At 44.2% G+C, this 16,197-nt stretch overlaps 1 protein-coding gene across 6 annotated transcripts in view; it reads right to left on the minus strand.

The window, feature by feature from the left end:
* MAP3K3 (mitogen-activated protein kinase kinase kinase 3) overlaps positions 1–16,197 on the minus strand; it is a 64,453-nt gene that overhangs the window by 9,422 nt on the left and 38,834 nt on the right. For 3 of the 6 annotated variants that reach the window (XM_070561642.1, XM_070561644.1, XM_070561640.1), the window contains 3 exons: positions 13,072–13,192; positions 3,576–3,709; positions 87–148 (listed from right to left, as the gene is read on the minus strand). In XM_070561642.1, coding sequence (XP_070417743.1) covers positions 87–148; positions 3,576–3,709; positions 13,072–13,192 — 317 coding nt within the window. Of the gene's footprint in view, positions 1–74; positions 149–3,575; positions 3,710–13,071; positions 13,193–16,197 lie in introns of all 6 variants that reach the window. The other 3 variants (XM_070561641.1, XM_070561643.1, XM_070561639.1) reach the window with 1 other exon arrangement.

The raw sequence follows: 16,197 nt of genomic DNA on the forward strand, positions 1-16,197 counted from the left end.
ACTCTTATTTCCTTAGCCCATCAGTTCCAAAAACATCTACACACTAATCCCCCAAACCAGCCACAGTCCCATACCTGTCTGCTGACCTGTCCAAAGACTGGCAGCTTCCCGACAAGGAATTTTCAGCACTGCTCAGGGGATCCAGCATCTGCAAGGCAAGTCATACAATAAAACCCCAGCCCTAGCCCAAATCCCAGCCACATGACTCAGGGCTTTATGGCCCAACCAGGGCCAGCAAATGGTCCTTTTTGTCAAAATACGAAAGTGCCCTTTCTCTGCAATGGGAAGAAGGGTTAGGAAGGTACCATTCTCCCCTGTAGTTTGAAAGGCAAATTTCCAGGAGGTAGAAAAATGCCTGGCTGGCATCCCAAGGTCTGCCAGGAGCACGAAGCAGAGATGCTGCTTCTCTCATTGGCATTTTCTTGCCTCATGAATGTTGGAGCCTGGTGCTGGAGATGGTAATACCCTGCAGAGGTTTCCAGTGTGTTTGGGTGGGACCATAATGCTTCTGTTTACACTCCATAATTTATAATTGACAAAGACAAGTATTGCCCTCATTCCACAGATGAGCCACTGCAGGTCTAGAAAGGTTAGGAGAACTGCCTAAAGTCATGAAACAACAAGTGTGCAGCTGATACAATACAAAAATTTCCTAGGTCCTGGTTCTCATGCAGAGGCAATAGGTATCTATATAATTTTAAATGTTTCTCTGGCCCTTGGTCAAATGCAGTTACAAAAAGCCTTCAGATTAGCTTTTCTCCAACTAATCGCCCCTTCATTTTGCCTATAAAAGGTATTCACTACCCGAGTACTCATTATCTAAGATCCAAAGTTCAACATTACATACGAAAGCAGAGTATCAGAATTATGAAAATTCACTAACAACCTTCATAAAATTAGTTTCCAATTCAAATGATCTCTTCCCATTTAATACTAGGGTTCATCTCATCCATAATTTCAAATGCTTTCAGTCATACTGTCATATAGGATTAAAAACAACCCACTGCAAATCAAGGCAAATTAACTGCAAAGTAAAACTGCAAATCTTGCTAAAGATATAGGATTTCCCAAAGTGGATAAAACCAATATGGGAAAGATTTGCTCCCAATCCAGCAAGCGCATATGTGGCAAAGTTAGGCCAGTTAACAGACGAAGAGTAAAGAGGCAAGTATAACAACATGACAGGGGTGATGAAGCAGGAAGAATACCAAAGGTTCAAGAAAGGCCTTTGGAAAACCCACAGAATGCCGCAAAGGCTTCTGTAAAAAAGGACCTCTTTATGACAGTGTTGTAGAAGTCAAAGCAGAAGTGAAGAAAGTTATGTTGTGCTAGCAAAATATGTGTTAGAAAAATTAAGCCAAAAAAATTAACATGAATCATGCTTTTGTTCATTCTAGAAATTAGCAAATAGATGCAACTATTACCTAAATCTGATTAAAGAAAAAACAGAACTTATCTTAGTTTCACGTTTCAAGAAAGTCCAAATTAAATATTCTTTCACTATATACTACCCTGTTTTGGTCTCTGTTAAGTGGATTTATCTTGAATGGCCATTACCAGGAGCAATTCTCTCTAGCTAAAGGGGCAAGCACTGGGGAAGCACTCAGGCATTCCCTAGCCGCCACCTTCCTTGGCCTTTCTGTTTTGTTTTATTTTTTTCGTTTTTTTGGTGAAGAAGATTGGCACTGAGCTAACATCCATGCCAATCTTCCTCTATTTTGTATGTGGGATGCCCCCACAGCATGGTTTGATGAGCAGTGTGTAGGTCTGCACCCAGGACCCAAGCCTGCAAACCCCAAGCCGCTGAAGCGGAGCACACAGACTTAACCACTATGCCACCAGGCTGCCTTGGCCTCTTTCTAAAAGACTGTCTTCACTAGGAGTCTAATATCCCATGCCTTCCAGGGCCAGGCAGGTAAATTAAAGAAGTAAAAGGATCAGGATAGAGGATCACGGAGAGGGATAGAAACCAAAGGCAATCAAACTCATTTGCAATCTCTGAGATTTTACACCCATGTCACCCCAGTACAGCTGATGTCCAGAAGTGCTCTGGTTAGAGAAAACAGAAAGGATGGTCGGTAAAATAGCCAAGAAGGGAATCTTCAGCTAAAAGCACTCCAGGTCACTGTTCTAAACATAAACTTATCTGGAAGGCAAGAGCATAGAAGAGAGAAGCAGCAATGTAAAGGGCTTCTTATAGTCTATAAAGTTTGAATAACACTGTACAGAGATTAGCTATTGAGGGGAAAGAAAAGTTATAAGAATCAGTTTTAGGTGGAAAAAAAAGTTACAAGAATCAGTTCTTTGTAAAATCCCCCATGTACCCTTCTATTGGATGCTTTACCCTTAAGAAATTTCCCCTTCCCAGACCAAATCTCAAAAATTTATAAGAGCAGAGCTTTCTCCATGCATCCAAAGCCAGCTCACTGAAAAGACTTCAGAATGAAGCTAGAGATCTCACTCCTGGTGAGTCCACTAAGCCAAAACACCATTTTCATCAAATGAGCCACTAGTTAAAAAGCTATCCAATAAAATGGGTGAGCCACTGTGGTGGACACACTTTAAGGGGACCCCCCCACCTCCCAGTGAGTCACAGCCTTGTATAATCCCCTCTCCTTGAGTACAGGTAGAACTCATAACTGGCTTCTATAGTCAATAGACCATGGCAAAGAGCATGGGACATCCATTCCCATGACTATGTTAGTTTACATAAGACTCCATCTTTGCAGATTGGAGCAAGAGATTTTCCTGCTGGCCTCAAGAAGCTGCCAAATTGTGAGAAGACCATGTGGCAAGGAACTGCAGGTGGCTCCTAGGAGTTCAGAGTGGCCCCCTGGCTGAAAGCCAGGGAGAAAAGAGGGACCACAAGGAAATGAATTCTGCCAACAACTATGTGAGCTTGGAAGGGAATCCCAAGCTCCAGAAAGGAATGCAGCCGGGCCAACAGTTGATTGCAGCCTTGTGTGACTCTGAGCAGAGGACCCAGCTAAGTCATACCTGGATTCCTGGCCCAAGGAAACTGTAAAATAATAAATGTATGCTGTTTTAAGCTGCTAAATTTGTGGTAATTTGTTACACAGCAATAGATAACTAACATAGCTGTCTAGCACCATAAAAGTTCACCCAAAGCAACCAATCCTACAGTGTAATTTGGATATGGTATACTCCCCACCTTCCATCAGGAAATAGCAAAACTAAAATATAGCCAATGAAAACCAAAATCTGTCAGTTTAAGATGGTCATATATTAAAACTGCTGAAATGACAGGTGGTTGTAAGGAAGAATACAAATAACATAGTGGTACTCTGCAGGGAGACCAGTGAGAGGACCACAGAAGAGAAAAAAATGTGTCAAATTTCCATCCAACACAGGGAAGGCTACATAATTTAGATACTGTCTTTTGTTAGAAATTGATATTTGGCCCCTAGAAAGGAATAATCCATATTTGGGCAGGCCTAGTTTACAAAAGAGCTATTAGATGGGGTTCAAGTCCTTCAGCACCAAGCCCACTGAGACCCCCCATTATAACCTTGGTCTGACACACCCCAAAGCACACCCAGGCCCCCCATACTCACGCACTGCTCGCTGGTCTCCGGGATGAACTCTCCCTCACTGTTGATGCTGGTATAGGACCCCTGTCGGGCAATGCGCTGCTGCCGCTCAGGCACATAGCCAGGGGGAGGTGAGCTTCGGCCAGGGTTCTGGGAGCCTAGAGCACAGAAACAAGACTTTTGACCACAGAGCCCAGGATGTGCAGCCTGAGAGAAGCAGACAAGGGGCTAGCTCAGACCAAGCATCTGTTGCAGAGGCTGATGGAGGGCCAGGTTGTGGCTCTTTGAACATCCTGGAAGACAGGGCAGTCTTCCGAACAAAGTGCTGAGACTCAGTGAAACTTCCTGAACCAGATGCCTTCTCCCCCTAATCCAAGGACACCCAAGAAGAAAGAAAAATACTTATTAGAAAATTCAAAGAATAGTGGGGAGTTTTGCTCTTTGAAAGATAGTCTCTAAGGAGTTTAAACTATTATTTTTAATGTCCTTCAAGAAACTGACTCCTTCATTCTTCCACTGAAGTTATCATTCAGAATATATGGCTCATTCAGTTGTACAGAAGACGTTTTAATGAATTCACCACCAAGAACACTTCCAATCTCTTGTTGGAGGCATCAACTCAGCCTCTCTCTAAGGACCACTGACAATTAGGTGTCCCGGACAAGAAGGCTAACCGTGGGCTCTCAGTAACCCGGCTTCCCCACCTGACTCCAGAGCAGAGGCTAGACACACAATTGCTCTGAAAACAGGCACAGAATTTTGCAAGATTTCCAGTCTCAACACCTCATTCACAGGGCAGAGGCTACCACTTCCGAGGTAAAGAGGTACCTGAGCCATGCCTTTCAAATGATCTCAAACAGCACATGGAGGAAAGAGTATGTCTGTGGAAGTTTTCTAAGCCCTGACACTGCTCTGAGTGTATAAGGGATATTGTGCCTGAACTATAGCAATGAAATCGCCCAAGGCAATTTGTCTTTTCTTTTTTACACTCTGCTACCTCTCATTTATTCTTCACAACGCCCCTGCAGTGGAGTGCATTATTATCCACACTGAGCCGAAGGGGAAGCCGAGCCCCAAAGCTGTAGAGCGACTTAATGGTGAGGCTGTAGCTAGGAAATAGGGTTTGTAACTCCCAGTGCAGTTCAGCCAAGGCAATTTTGAGACCATAATTTATTTCCAAAAAGGGCAGGCATGCTGCTCAACACAGTGGCAGGAGTCAACACATCTCTGAACTGGCTGCATCACATGTTCCTCAGGAGCAATCCAAACAGAAGATGGGGATCCCCACGCACGGGAAATGTGACAGCCTTTCTGCCAGGAGCAGAAAGAAGGCTAATGTGGGGATTTCTTGACAGCACAAGGGAAACATAGTGCCATGTTTCATGCAGCTCAAATTCAGAGTTGTTCTGTCCGTGGTCACTTGTGAGTTGGAGGCTACGGATGCAAGATGGCATCTGGCCAACAGAGGGCTCAGAGACAATGACAAGATAGAGGTAAGGGGGAATCTGAACCAAGAAGAAGAAGGCTACTCCACTTTTCAGAGGCCCAGATGGCAAAGACCTATGTAGCTGGCCATTTCCCTTGCCACTGTGCATAAAATTCGAGTACAATTGTGAAAAAAGGATTTCTTTAGCCCTATCATGCTCAAAACATGAAGTGTTACTTAACGCTTGGCTCATAAACATTAGCCTAGTGCCCGCTTCCCACTTCTGGCTTTGGACAACATTTTAGTAGCCCACAAGTTCTATGGAAATTCAATCCATATGTTGGCAACATTTGTCATCAGCAGAAGTAACCTAAAGAGGCCAGCAAGCTGTAGTGAGAAAAGCTTAAGCATGGGAATCAGATGAACAGGGGTTCAAATCAGGCTGTGCCTTTCATTAGCTGAATGATTTAAACTCTTGTCTAAATTCCCTCACTGGCAAAAATGGGAAGGACATCTAACTCGTAACCCTTTTTGGAAGTTATAAATGTGCACAGGTACACATCTACATGGTAGGAACTCAGGAGAATTCCATTCATTTCCTTCACTCTACGTGGCAGATATATTGTGGGTTAGATCCATTCCACCCTTCTAGTATGCCTTCTTGCATTTCACAAGTTAATCAGCTAAAAGTTATTATTTCTAAGACCCTCTTTAGGTTCAGCCACTCAGATGCGCTTGTGTGAGGTACAGATGGCTTCCTGCTGTTCCTGGGCAGTCACGGAAGCCTTGGTTTTTCTGCCACAGCATTAGCAGAGGCCCCACATCTGGTCTCCAGTTTTCCCGATGTCAAACACAGGTGCAGGTACCCTGTGTAAGTGGTGTGGACCAGAGCAGAGGGGCCCCAGCTTCTGAATCTGGTGGCTTCATGATTATAGAAGAGGGAGGAACTCTGTGGTCTGTCTTAACCTAGAATCTATTTCTCACTTTCCCAATGATTCTATAAGCCAGAACATGCACTAAATCTCTTCTTCCTGAAACTAGGTAAAGTGGATTCTGTTATGTGCAACTAGACCTTGACCAATACAGTCTGGAGTGAAAAGGTATCACATATTTGACCTAGAACAAACAAAAAATGTCTCTTGTAAGGGACTGGTTAGAGAGTAAGAAAAACTCTTACTTACTGATGAAATCCCAGACATTGGTCCAAACTATCCCTAGACAGGATGAACTTCCCTCAGTCTGTTGCATGAGTGTCTAGAGTGAGACCTCCCTGGGATAAAATATCCATGGCCCCTTGCCACCCATTCTCTCCTTTACCAGCTGCCACTGAACTCTCCCCTGGTTCTACAGGTTGGATGGGACTAGCTCACATGAGGCCAATACTACCAGGAGGGGCTGGGGGAAAATAGCAAAGGTTTTCTGAGCTTTTATTTCCAGCCAGAGACTTTCACTTTTTCCAATACACATTGCTGCCTGCAGAGAGCCAGCCTTGTTATCTGATGGGCAATGGGCCAGGGGCTATTGTGCACAGGCCCACAGCTTGGGGCAGGAAAGGGAAGTCTCCCCAAACCAATGGCTATCAGAGGAAGCGAATGGAAAAACCAGGAGTTGGCAGAACTGCTCCAGAGCATTTTCAGTTTTGTTTTTATCTTTATTTCAGAAACTGGGGGCCAATGAGATGCACAACAGCAGTTCAGAACAAGTGAGACAGGGAGCTGAAGAGGACAGGACACTGAACTGTAAGACTCACTGATGCTCACATATTTACCAGCAGGGACAGCAGTGAGCCAGACGGCAAAATGCACAGTGCTATCCAAGACACAGCTCATTCTAGGTCTCAGAAGGCAGGCACAGCAAAGGTGGCAAGTTCTCTGGGACATCCGTCCCCGGCATTCTACCCTGATCTTGCTCTAGTCTCATCCAGCCATTTGCGCCAATGGGCCCCATCTCAGTACCACCTGAAGCCAAAAAGCAGAGTAGTAGTCCCGTGTTCAGAGTGGCCCACAACTTCCCATGAAGGCATTCTATACATAAGGAGAAAGCCAGGCGTTTAAGCTGCCAGCTGTCTACATTCCTCCTGGGGCATGTTAGCTCTCTACTAGCCTCCTTAACCCAGAATGGCAGAGTCAGAGCAAAATTCTTACCCTGGGATATAGTTGATTCTTTTGCTCTGTACTCCGACTCAAAGCTAAAAGACAGGCTCTCAGATTGTAGCCCTTCTCACAGGAGACCCCTGTCAGGAAGCTGATGCAGTCAGGAAGCTGCCTCCGCAGGGAGCTCTAGGGCTTTGGGTCACTGTTAATGTGCAGGTCATCGCAAGTACAAAGAGATAGCTTTTTTTGGCCATCAACTATTTTCTCTAAACCTTGTTCTCTCTTAGGGGGCAGATGAGATGTGGAGAGGAATCAAATCTCTTTTTCTTCTTCAAAGGAAAATCTTAATCAATATTTCCCAATATGTTCACACTGGACTAGGCTGAGCAGAACAGACCTTCTCAACATTCTCATCCCATAAGACCCTGAAAACGTCCTGTGTGTTTCAACTTTCAAAATTCCCATTTCATTTTGAAGTTGCTACTCCCATTAAACAGTTTCTGGTCTCATCCAGTATCACAGAATTTACAGCAAGGAGGAGAAAAATCCTGTGGCAGTGAAGGGAGCTGAGCATTTTGTCTCTGTGTGTATGGTCACTACTGCTGCAGTCCCAGTTTCCAATCTTCCAAATCTGTATCAGGATTGGGGGTTTACACTGAACACAGCTCTCAAACTCACTATAAGTCATCTCATCTTTTCAACATTGCTTTTTTCCCTCTGCCTGAATTCTTCCTCCTCTCCTCTCAGAGGAAGAGGGCTCTCCTCCTCCTTGCCAAGGCATTATAAGCCCTCTATCTGGACTCTCCAGTTCATCCCCGGCAGGAGTCAGCTCTCCCATGGTCCCTTCTTCATCACCTTCAATCTCCTCTTCAGCTGTCTTTGAGCCTTCCTTCATAAACATGCTCAGATCTCAAGCCTAAAAATATCCTGACCTTATTTCTGCCACTCCCTTAAATCACTAGCCCACCTCGTTTTTTCTTTCACAATCAAACTCCTTGAAAGAACCGATTGCCTCCACTCATTGGCTACCCATTCCTTAGGGGTTGCAATCTGGCTTGCCTCACTGTGGGGTGTGGCGGCAAGACAAGGAACAAGATGCAGTAAGCACAGAGGCATAGGCATTTATCAAGATGCACTAGACCAAACGGGAGTCCAAATGTGGCAGGGACAAGTCCTTTAGTTGAGGTTTGGCTACTTGGCTTAAGGGCACATGTTACGGAAGAAATGGTGTTTGAGCTCAGTTTCAAAGGTGGGTAGAATTTCTATACATAAAGATGCGAGGAAGGGCATCTTCACGTAGGGAAATTCCATCTGCCTTGTCTGGAGATCTCCCCACAAGGGTCTCTCCTTTGGGTTAACTCATTTCCTAGTAGTTTGTTGACTTGCTTGCTTGTTTTTGTTTTTTAGCATGAACTAGTTTAACATTAACTGGCTTGAAAAAAATTGGAATTCAAAGTATGTATATTATGATAGAAAAAGCTAAAGGTGAACATGACAGCTGGTTTCAAATATTTGAAAAACTGTCACAAGAAACATGTTATCTGTGTTATCTCTATTGCTCAAGAAGCAGTACTGGAGTCAATGGGTAAAGTGAGAGAAGGTAGATTTTCAATTCAAAATAAAGAAGAACTTCAAATAAACAGAGCTATCTAAAACTGGATTGGCCTATCTTGTACTTCTCCATCACTGAAAATGTTGCAGTGGGAGCTGAATGATCTGCAGGCTCAGTCTTTCACTATACTCACAGGTACATTAATGTTGGTGGGGGAGGAAGGCAAAGAACTCTTCTTCCTGTTGGTGGGGGTTTGAATCTCTAAGGCTTCTCCTTTGACCCCATTTCTTTTTTTTTTTTTTTTTTTTGCTGATGTGGATTTGTCCTGAGCTAACAACCGTTGCCAATCTTCCTCTATTTTGTATGTGGGTTGCTGCCACAGCACAGCCACCTACAAGTGGTGTGGTCCATGCTTGGGAACTGAACCCAGGTGGCTGAAGTGGAGCGCACCAAACTTAACCACGAGGGCATGGGGCTGGCCCCCACCTTTGACCCCATTTCTACGGCTAGGACTTCTCCCAGTCCCTCATGCTTCAACCCTGATTCCTCTCTTCCCATTTTCTTCTACTTCCAGAAGGTCTTTCTGTGTACCAGCATATGCACAGCAAGCACTCAGACATTTGTGGATGAAAATCACAAGCATATGTCTCTTATCCTTGGTCTGTCCTTTCCCACCTGACTGGTACCAGGTAAGACCTCCTCCCCAGCTTCTCCTACTTTCCCTCCTACTTCCCTGGTCACTCCTTTCCTGTGTCCTTTGAAGGCGCATCCTCTTCTAATTGGCTATTAAGTGTCTAGGTTCCTAAGGCTCAGTCCTAGGCCCTCTCCTCTTCTCACTCTATAGTCTGCTTAGGCACTCTCAGCTGAGCCCATGGCTTCAACATGACAATTTACAATTTCTCTACCCCTGATTTTCTCCCTTCAGAGCTACAAACCCGTCTATCTAGCTGCCCATTTGATGTCTCCTCTTGGCTGTCGCAAAGGCATCTCCAATTCAACAACCTGTGTAAAACATGAGGCCTGCCCTTCTCAGCACGTGAAATCAGTGTTTCTTCTAGCGTTCCTGTCTTGGCAAAAGGCAGTGCCATTTATCTAGATCCATAAACCAGTAACTTATCTCCTGCTCTCTCAACACCTGCAAAGTCAATCCAATACCATAGTAGTTCCTAACCTTTGATCTTAGAACCCCTTTATACTTTACAAATTGAGGACGCTAAAGAGCTTTTTTAAAAATTGAGGACACTAAAGAGCTTTTATTTGTGTGGGTTGTATCAATTGATGTTCACTGTATTAGAAATTAAAGATCAGAAAATTTTAAAACAATACACAGACATACATTCCATTAGCCATCAGAGCAATGACATCACCTCAGGCACATAACTTCTGGAAAACTCACTGCATACTCGTGAAAGAATGAGTGAAAAGGCAAATCATGTCTTAGTATTATTATGAAAATATTATTTGACCTCACCAACTCCCTGAAAGGATCTCAGGGACCCTCTGCCCCAAGTCCCCAGACCACACTTTGAGAACCACGACAATGCCATGTTCTATTGGTTTTACCTTCTAAATGCCTCAGATCCACCAGCTCCTTCCTGTCTCCACTACTGTCATTAGCCTAATTGAAGCGTCTGTCTTCTTTCACCTGGATCTCTCCATTAGTCTAATATGGTTCCCTTGGATGCATTCTTGCCCCATTCCAATCTGTTCTCCACACTGTAGCTGGAGCAATCTTTTCAAAATACAATTTGAATACATCATGCCACACATTCCTCTTTACTTAAAAATCCTAAAGTGGATTTTCACTGCTTTCAACATAAGGATCAAAATCTTCATCAAGGTCCACAAGGCTCTGTCTCCCTCCCCAGCCTCAGCCTAGCCTCCTTTGGCTTGTTCTCAGCTCTCCAGCCCTCAGGGCTTCTTTCTGTTTCTCAAACACACCATACTTCCTCTGCCATCAGGCCTCGGCACACGTAGCTCTCCCTACTTGGAACTCTCTTCCCTGTATCCCCTTTGCGTAACTCCCATTCATGCTCTGCCTAAGGCTTTCCTGGCCCCCAAATCAGGTCACATCCCTCTGTTATACATGCTCACAGCACCACACACCTTTTAGTCACAGCCTGTACTCATACATTAATCACCTCATGACAAGTAAATGTCTATCTTCCTACAGGTGTATAAGGGCCATAGGGACAGGAAGCATGTCTTTTTGCTTCCCATGTTTCTGGCACACAGTAGACACTTTGGTAATTATTTCTTAACCGCTGCGCCACCGGGCTGGCCCCCGGTAATTATTTCTTGAATGAATAAAAATGCAGTTTGATAGGGAGAGAAATAACAAGATAATGTGATAAGGATTACAATAGAGACGGCCATAAGGAATTAACATTTTCAGTGGCTTCCCACTGCTTACCAAACAAGCTCAAGTACAGTCAAGGCTCCTCAGACAGTGGCCCAGGCATCCTTTCTGGGCCTTCCCTATTTCTCCTCCAAATACATTAGCCAATCAGAAGGATAAGTGAGATCTCAGGGGCAAATAGTTGAAAACCTCTCTCCCCTCACCCTGGCCTATGGAATGCCTGCATTATCTCTAAATATCAAGCTCAAACAGCCCCTCCCCAGAATGCATTTCCCGGGTCATTCCAGTTAGAAATAATCGCTGCCATTTCTGGGCTCTATAGAAAGGCAGGCACGCTCTGCCCATTTCTCTCATCACAGCCACCACTCCAAACCACCTAGGGTTCTCGGAACCCAGCACCTTCTTTTGTGATTGCACCTGGCAGGTACTCTTTCCTGTGCCTGGAATATCTGTCTCTACTTTAAGTTCAGTAAATCTTCCTTTATGTGTCAGCTCTGATGTTCCCTCTTCTGTGAAAGCCATTCTCCAAAGTCCTGGGCAGAGTTGGTTATTGCCTTCTCTATACTCCCACACCACCCTCAGCCTCCCACATGCCTCCACTGTTGCATTTATCCCAGCCCAATGGCTGGTAGATAATGTTTGCCAAATGAAGAAACCCAGGATTGGTGTGTACTGGGAGGCTGTGTTGCCCATTCTCTAGGTAAACAGGAACTACTTCATAGAAATTTTACTCCTCAACATTCTCAGACAAGGAAATTCCATATATGACTCTCTACAACAATGGCCCAGCATTCAGCCCCTGCATCCACATACAAATCACAGGGACTTGCTTAGAAGCAGGAGGCCCAATCGCTGCCCCACATCAATCTTCACTGCTTACTACACAAATGAACAATGTTGCCCTCCTCCAGGCCTTCAACCTCTACCGGGGCTCTGGAACAGAGGCCAAGCCGGCAGAATTTCCCAGGCTCCAGGGCATCTGGATTCTAGGGCCAGAGATGCTCTGGACAGGGTCTCCTTGCTAGGATGCTGGCTCTCTCTCCTCAACCAGTTTATTGAAAATATAGCCACCAATTATTCACAATGTTAGAGAAATATAAAACTCATATACAGACTTTCAGCTTGGCAACACTTACTACCAGTGCTTGCTTGGGTTCCAGAAATTACTCAGTGAGGCAAAGTCAGTGCCTCAGCAACATACTCTTCCTGCTACTACCTCAGGAGGTTTATCACTCACAGACAAGCTTAGCAACAGGACTGATGCTCAGACCTCCCCAAGCTCAGCTCAAGATCTTCAGAGAGCAGTTTGGTTTGATGCAATTCCACCGGTCTGGATAGAACTTGGCTTCCTAGTAGCAGCAGGGATCCAGCAACATTAGGGCAGTAGGCTCATCACAAATGTTTAATAAAGTCAGATTTCCCTCGATACAAGTTCCACAATTCAAGAAATAGGCTTTCACCTCAGACTCTGGGAAATGGGATCCAGAGCAATATTGGATTACCTGGTATAACGTAAAGACCTGATTTAGATTCCCTTCCTGGAGAGGCCTGGCAGCAGCTACATAGCTTTCTTCCTAGTTAGCCAATTGTATATACTATATCAACAGTCTCCTGTCCTTCCTAGACAACTTGGTTTGACTCTCCAAGAGTTTCACTGGTCAGCGTCTTCCTTGAAGCATAAGGACTCCTCAGGAATCATAACCAAGAAGTTTGAGGTCAAAACTCAAACTTGAACTTGATTCGTAACTTCACAAGTCCCCGGTCCCTTGGTGAAAGAATGGTCAGAAATGAGGGTAGATTGCTGCTGGAGATCTTCAAGCAGATGTTTGAGGATACCACTCTTTTAGGGATATTTCAGAGGAATCTGATTACACCATCACATCATTGTAGTGTAAGCTCCCTGACGGTCAGGACACCATTCCAGTCATTTCTTTACCCCTTTTCCCCAAATAAAGTCATAGAGGATTATTCTACATAGAGTGACAGACAATAATTTTTGATGATTATTTTTTAATTAATAATTATTTGATTTTTTAAAAAAACATGGGCAGATAAATTAGATGAGAGGAAAAAAGGAGTGAAATACTCACTGACAGAGAGATGCCTGCTTCTGGGCTCAGGGGGCTGGTAGATGGTGTTTATATCTCCTGCAGACTGGGAAGCTTTGATCCGCACCTGTCTGGACACCCCAGAGTGGGGAGAGGAACTGGTCTGCAAGAAAAGAGGAAAAAGGCTGAGCTATCCGTAAGCAGGCAGGCTGAGAAAGGAACCCTCATCCTTCCCTAAGACTCCCCAGGATCTCAGCCGCCTTCAGGCTTTCAATACACAAGCTACCCAGCTTTCCCCCTAAATCTCACTCCTCAACCTGTCTTGGCAAATCCCTACTTTCTTGAGGTAGTTTTACAGCTTCATTGACATATGAGCTCTGAGACCCATTGCCCCAGCTTAATAAGTGATGACCCAGACATGGAGGAATAACAGGCATTCCTGTAATAATCCGCCAAACAGAAAAGAGAGTTGTAAATACCCTCTCATAAAATTCTCCAGAGAGCTTGGGAAGAATAGCAGGAAAAGGAGGAAATTATTTCAGTAGCGAGATCACCTACAGAGTGGGGGTCAGAGTAGAGGATGATGGCAACCACTCTGCCCAGCAAAATTCTAGTTGATAAAAACTTTTTTTTTTTTTAAAGATTTTATTTTTCCTTTTTCTCCCCAAAGCCCCCTGGTACATAGTTGTATATATTTTTTTAGTTGTGGGTCCTTCTAGTTGTGGCATGTGGGATGCCACCTCAGCACAGCCTGATGAGTGGTACCATGTCTGCACCCAGGATTCAAACCGGCAAAACCCTGGGCTGCCAAAGATGAGTGCGCAAACTTAACCACTTGGCCACGGGGCCGACCCCAAAACGTATTTTTAAAAGTAGCTTGACATGCTGCTTCTTCTCCAACCATAATCACTCTCTGAAAATTAAGGTAAGAGGATCTCAGTTGCTTTATATTACCAGGGTTTACATGTGAACCATCTCAAGGCTCTGTTATCTGGGAAAGGCTATTATAGGTACCATTCTGCCAGAGGTCTAGGACCTCAGAACAGGGTTAGCAGCCTTACCACATCCACCCTCACTTTTCAACTGACCCAGTCGAGCCACTAGGTGAGCCTTAGAGAGAAAACAAAGCAACAAAGGGAGGCCCTTGCACTGAGAAAGCTGAAAACTGAAGCTTGGAGGTGGGCAAGTGAAGTCAGGATGTGATTACAAATTACGCAGAGCACTACTGAGAGTGGGAGGTCGGGATTTGTAAATAATTCCGGTCAAAGATTCTACTTGCTTCTCTTTTTTACCTCCCATAAGAAAAAAAAGTCCGGCCTAAACAAACTAAACCCTGTCCTCAGGAAAAAGGCTTCCCACTCTCAGGGGTGAGTTCAGCTGCCAAGCAGCCTCCTCTAGTTTCCCTATGCCAGACTTTATCATATGCAGAGCCGTCTTGACAAACTGTCTTACTCTAACAGGAAGTCAGAACCAAGGGGAAGTGAATGTTCTTGCTGAAGCCTCCGATGTGCAATAGCTTTCTGCTGAGAGTCAGAAAGGAAAAAACAGTCAAAGCCACATACTGGGGAGCAGGCCAGTGAAGGGCAAGGAGAGGCCACAGCCCTGCAGTCAGAAAGAGAAGAGCTGCGTGATGAGCACTGCAAGGAGATGGGGCCAAGCACACCCGCTTGGACACAGGGCTTTGCACATAGTGGGAATTCAATAAATCTTGGCAACATGAATTTGAAATGCACCAAAGAGAACACACGCTCTGAACTAACAATTTTAAAATCTAAAGCTGAGACAGGAAAGTAGGTTCAACAGCCAGCACAAGCTGTTGTTTACAAGATTTGTAAAAGGAAAAGCTGAAGTTGTGGCAACAGGTTGGAAAACAGACAAAGATTCTGGAACCAGTGAAGGTTTCAAAGCAGGGCTTCTCACACTTTAATATGCACACAAATCACCTGGGACCTTGTTAAAACAACGATTCAAATTCAGTAGCTCTGGGATGGGGTTGAGAATCTGCATTTCTAACAAGCTTCCAGGTGATACTGATGCTGCTGGTACATGAACCACACTTTGAGCAGCGAGGTCTTAGGAGGTGAGTTACGCTTCGATTTAAGGCAATGGTTCTCAACCCCAGCCCTATTAGAACTGCCTATCGGGCTTTTTGACACCTCAAACCAACTACAGCAGAATCTCTGGGGATGGGGCTCAAGGATTGGTATTTTTTTAAATCTCCCCAAGTGTTTATAATAGTCAGTCAAGTTTGAAAACCCCGATTTAAGGGAATAAAAGAGAATGGAATGGTAAACAAAAATGAGGCTGATGCAAGTATTCAGGGAACCCTGAACAAGACTAGAAGTAGGAAAGACAGGAAGGAGGAAGGCAGGACTAGGAAAAATAAAAAGGGACTGTAATGGAGTGAAAGGAGAGCTAACATGTGTGAAGTGTGTAACTAGAATACTCTAAAGATAGCAGAAAGGTGGTGGTTGACCATTCAATGAAAACCTCACTGAAGGACTGTGTGGGCAGCAGTGTGTGTGGCCAACACAAACATGAAAAATTATCAGGGAACTACGTGCCTAAAGAGAGAAGAGGCTAGATCAGCAGAAAAAGAGATTATGAACCAACTCACAAATTATCTTGATAAAAGATTTGGTGGTATGAGACAAAAGGAACAAGTGGATCAACTATGCAGTAGGGAAAAAGAAGGGGTGTGTGTGTGTGTGTGTTTATTTTAGTTCGGTTCATGTGAACATAAAGTGAGAACATAAAACGGCACCCTGGATCTCACCAGTCCTCTGCTTCTATGGTGGCACCAAGAGATATTTGCAAGGAAGACCAGGATAGTTATGATAGTTGTGAAAGCATCCAGGTTATTTAATAAATGTACAGCTTTAACATCCATGAAGTTATTTAAAAACTTTTAAAAAACCCTGTTTTGAAACTATACAACTTCAGAGTAATGGATGCCACGGTTACAACACTTATACAAATTCTCATTTCCTTTTTCCTTTAAGATAACCTCCAATATTCATGGGGTTCATCCAAATTGAGATTAGGTGAATAAATCTCTGTTTTCATTATTCCTACTCTTCAGTTCTTCATAGACTTTGATTTTAATATAGATAGGCTGCCCCTCCTGACTAAAGAGTTCCAGGTTTTTTAGGTTATTCACATATAAAA

The sequence above is a fragment of the Equus przewalskii genome, chromosome 10 (assembly GCF_037783145.1).
Source record: "Equus przewalskii isolate Varuska chromosome 10, EquPr2, whole genome shotgun sequence".
Taxonomy (NCBI): Eukaryota; Metazoa; Chordata; class Mammalia; order Perissodactyla; family Equidae; genus Equus; species Equus przewalskii.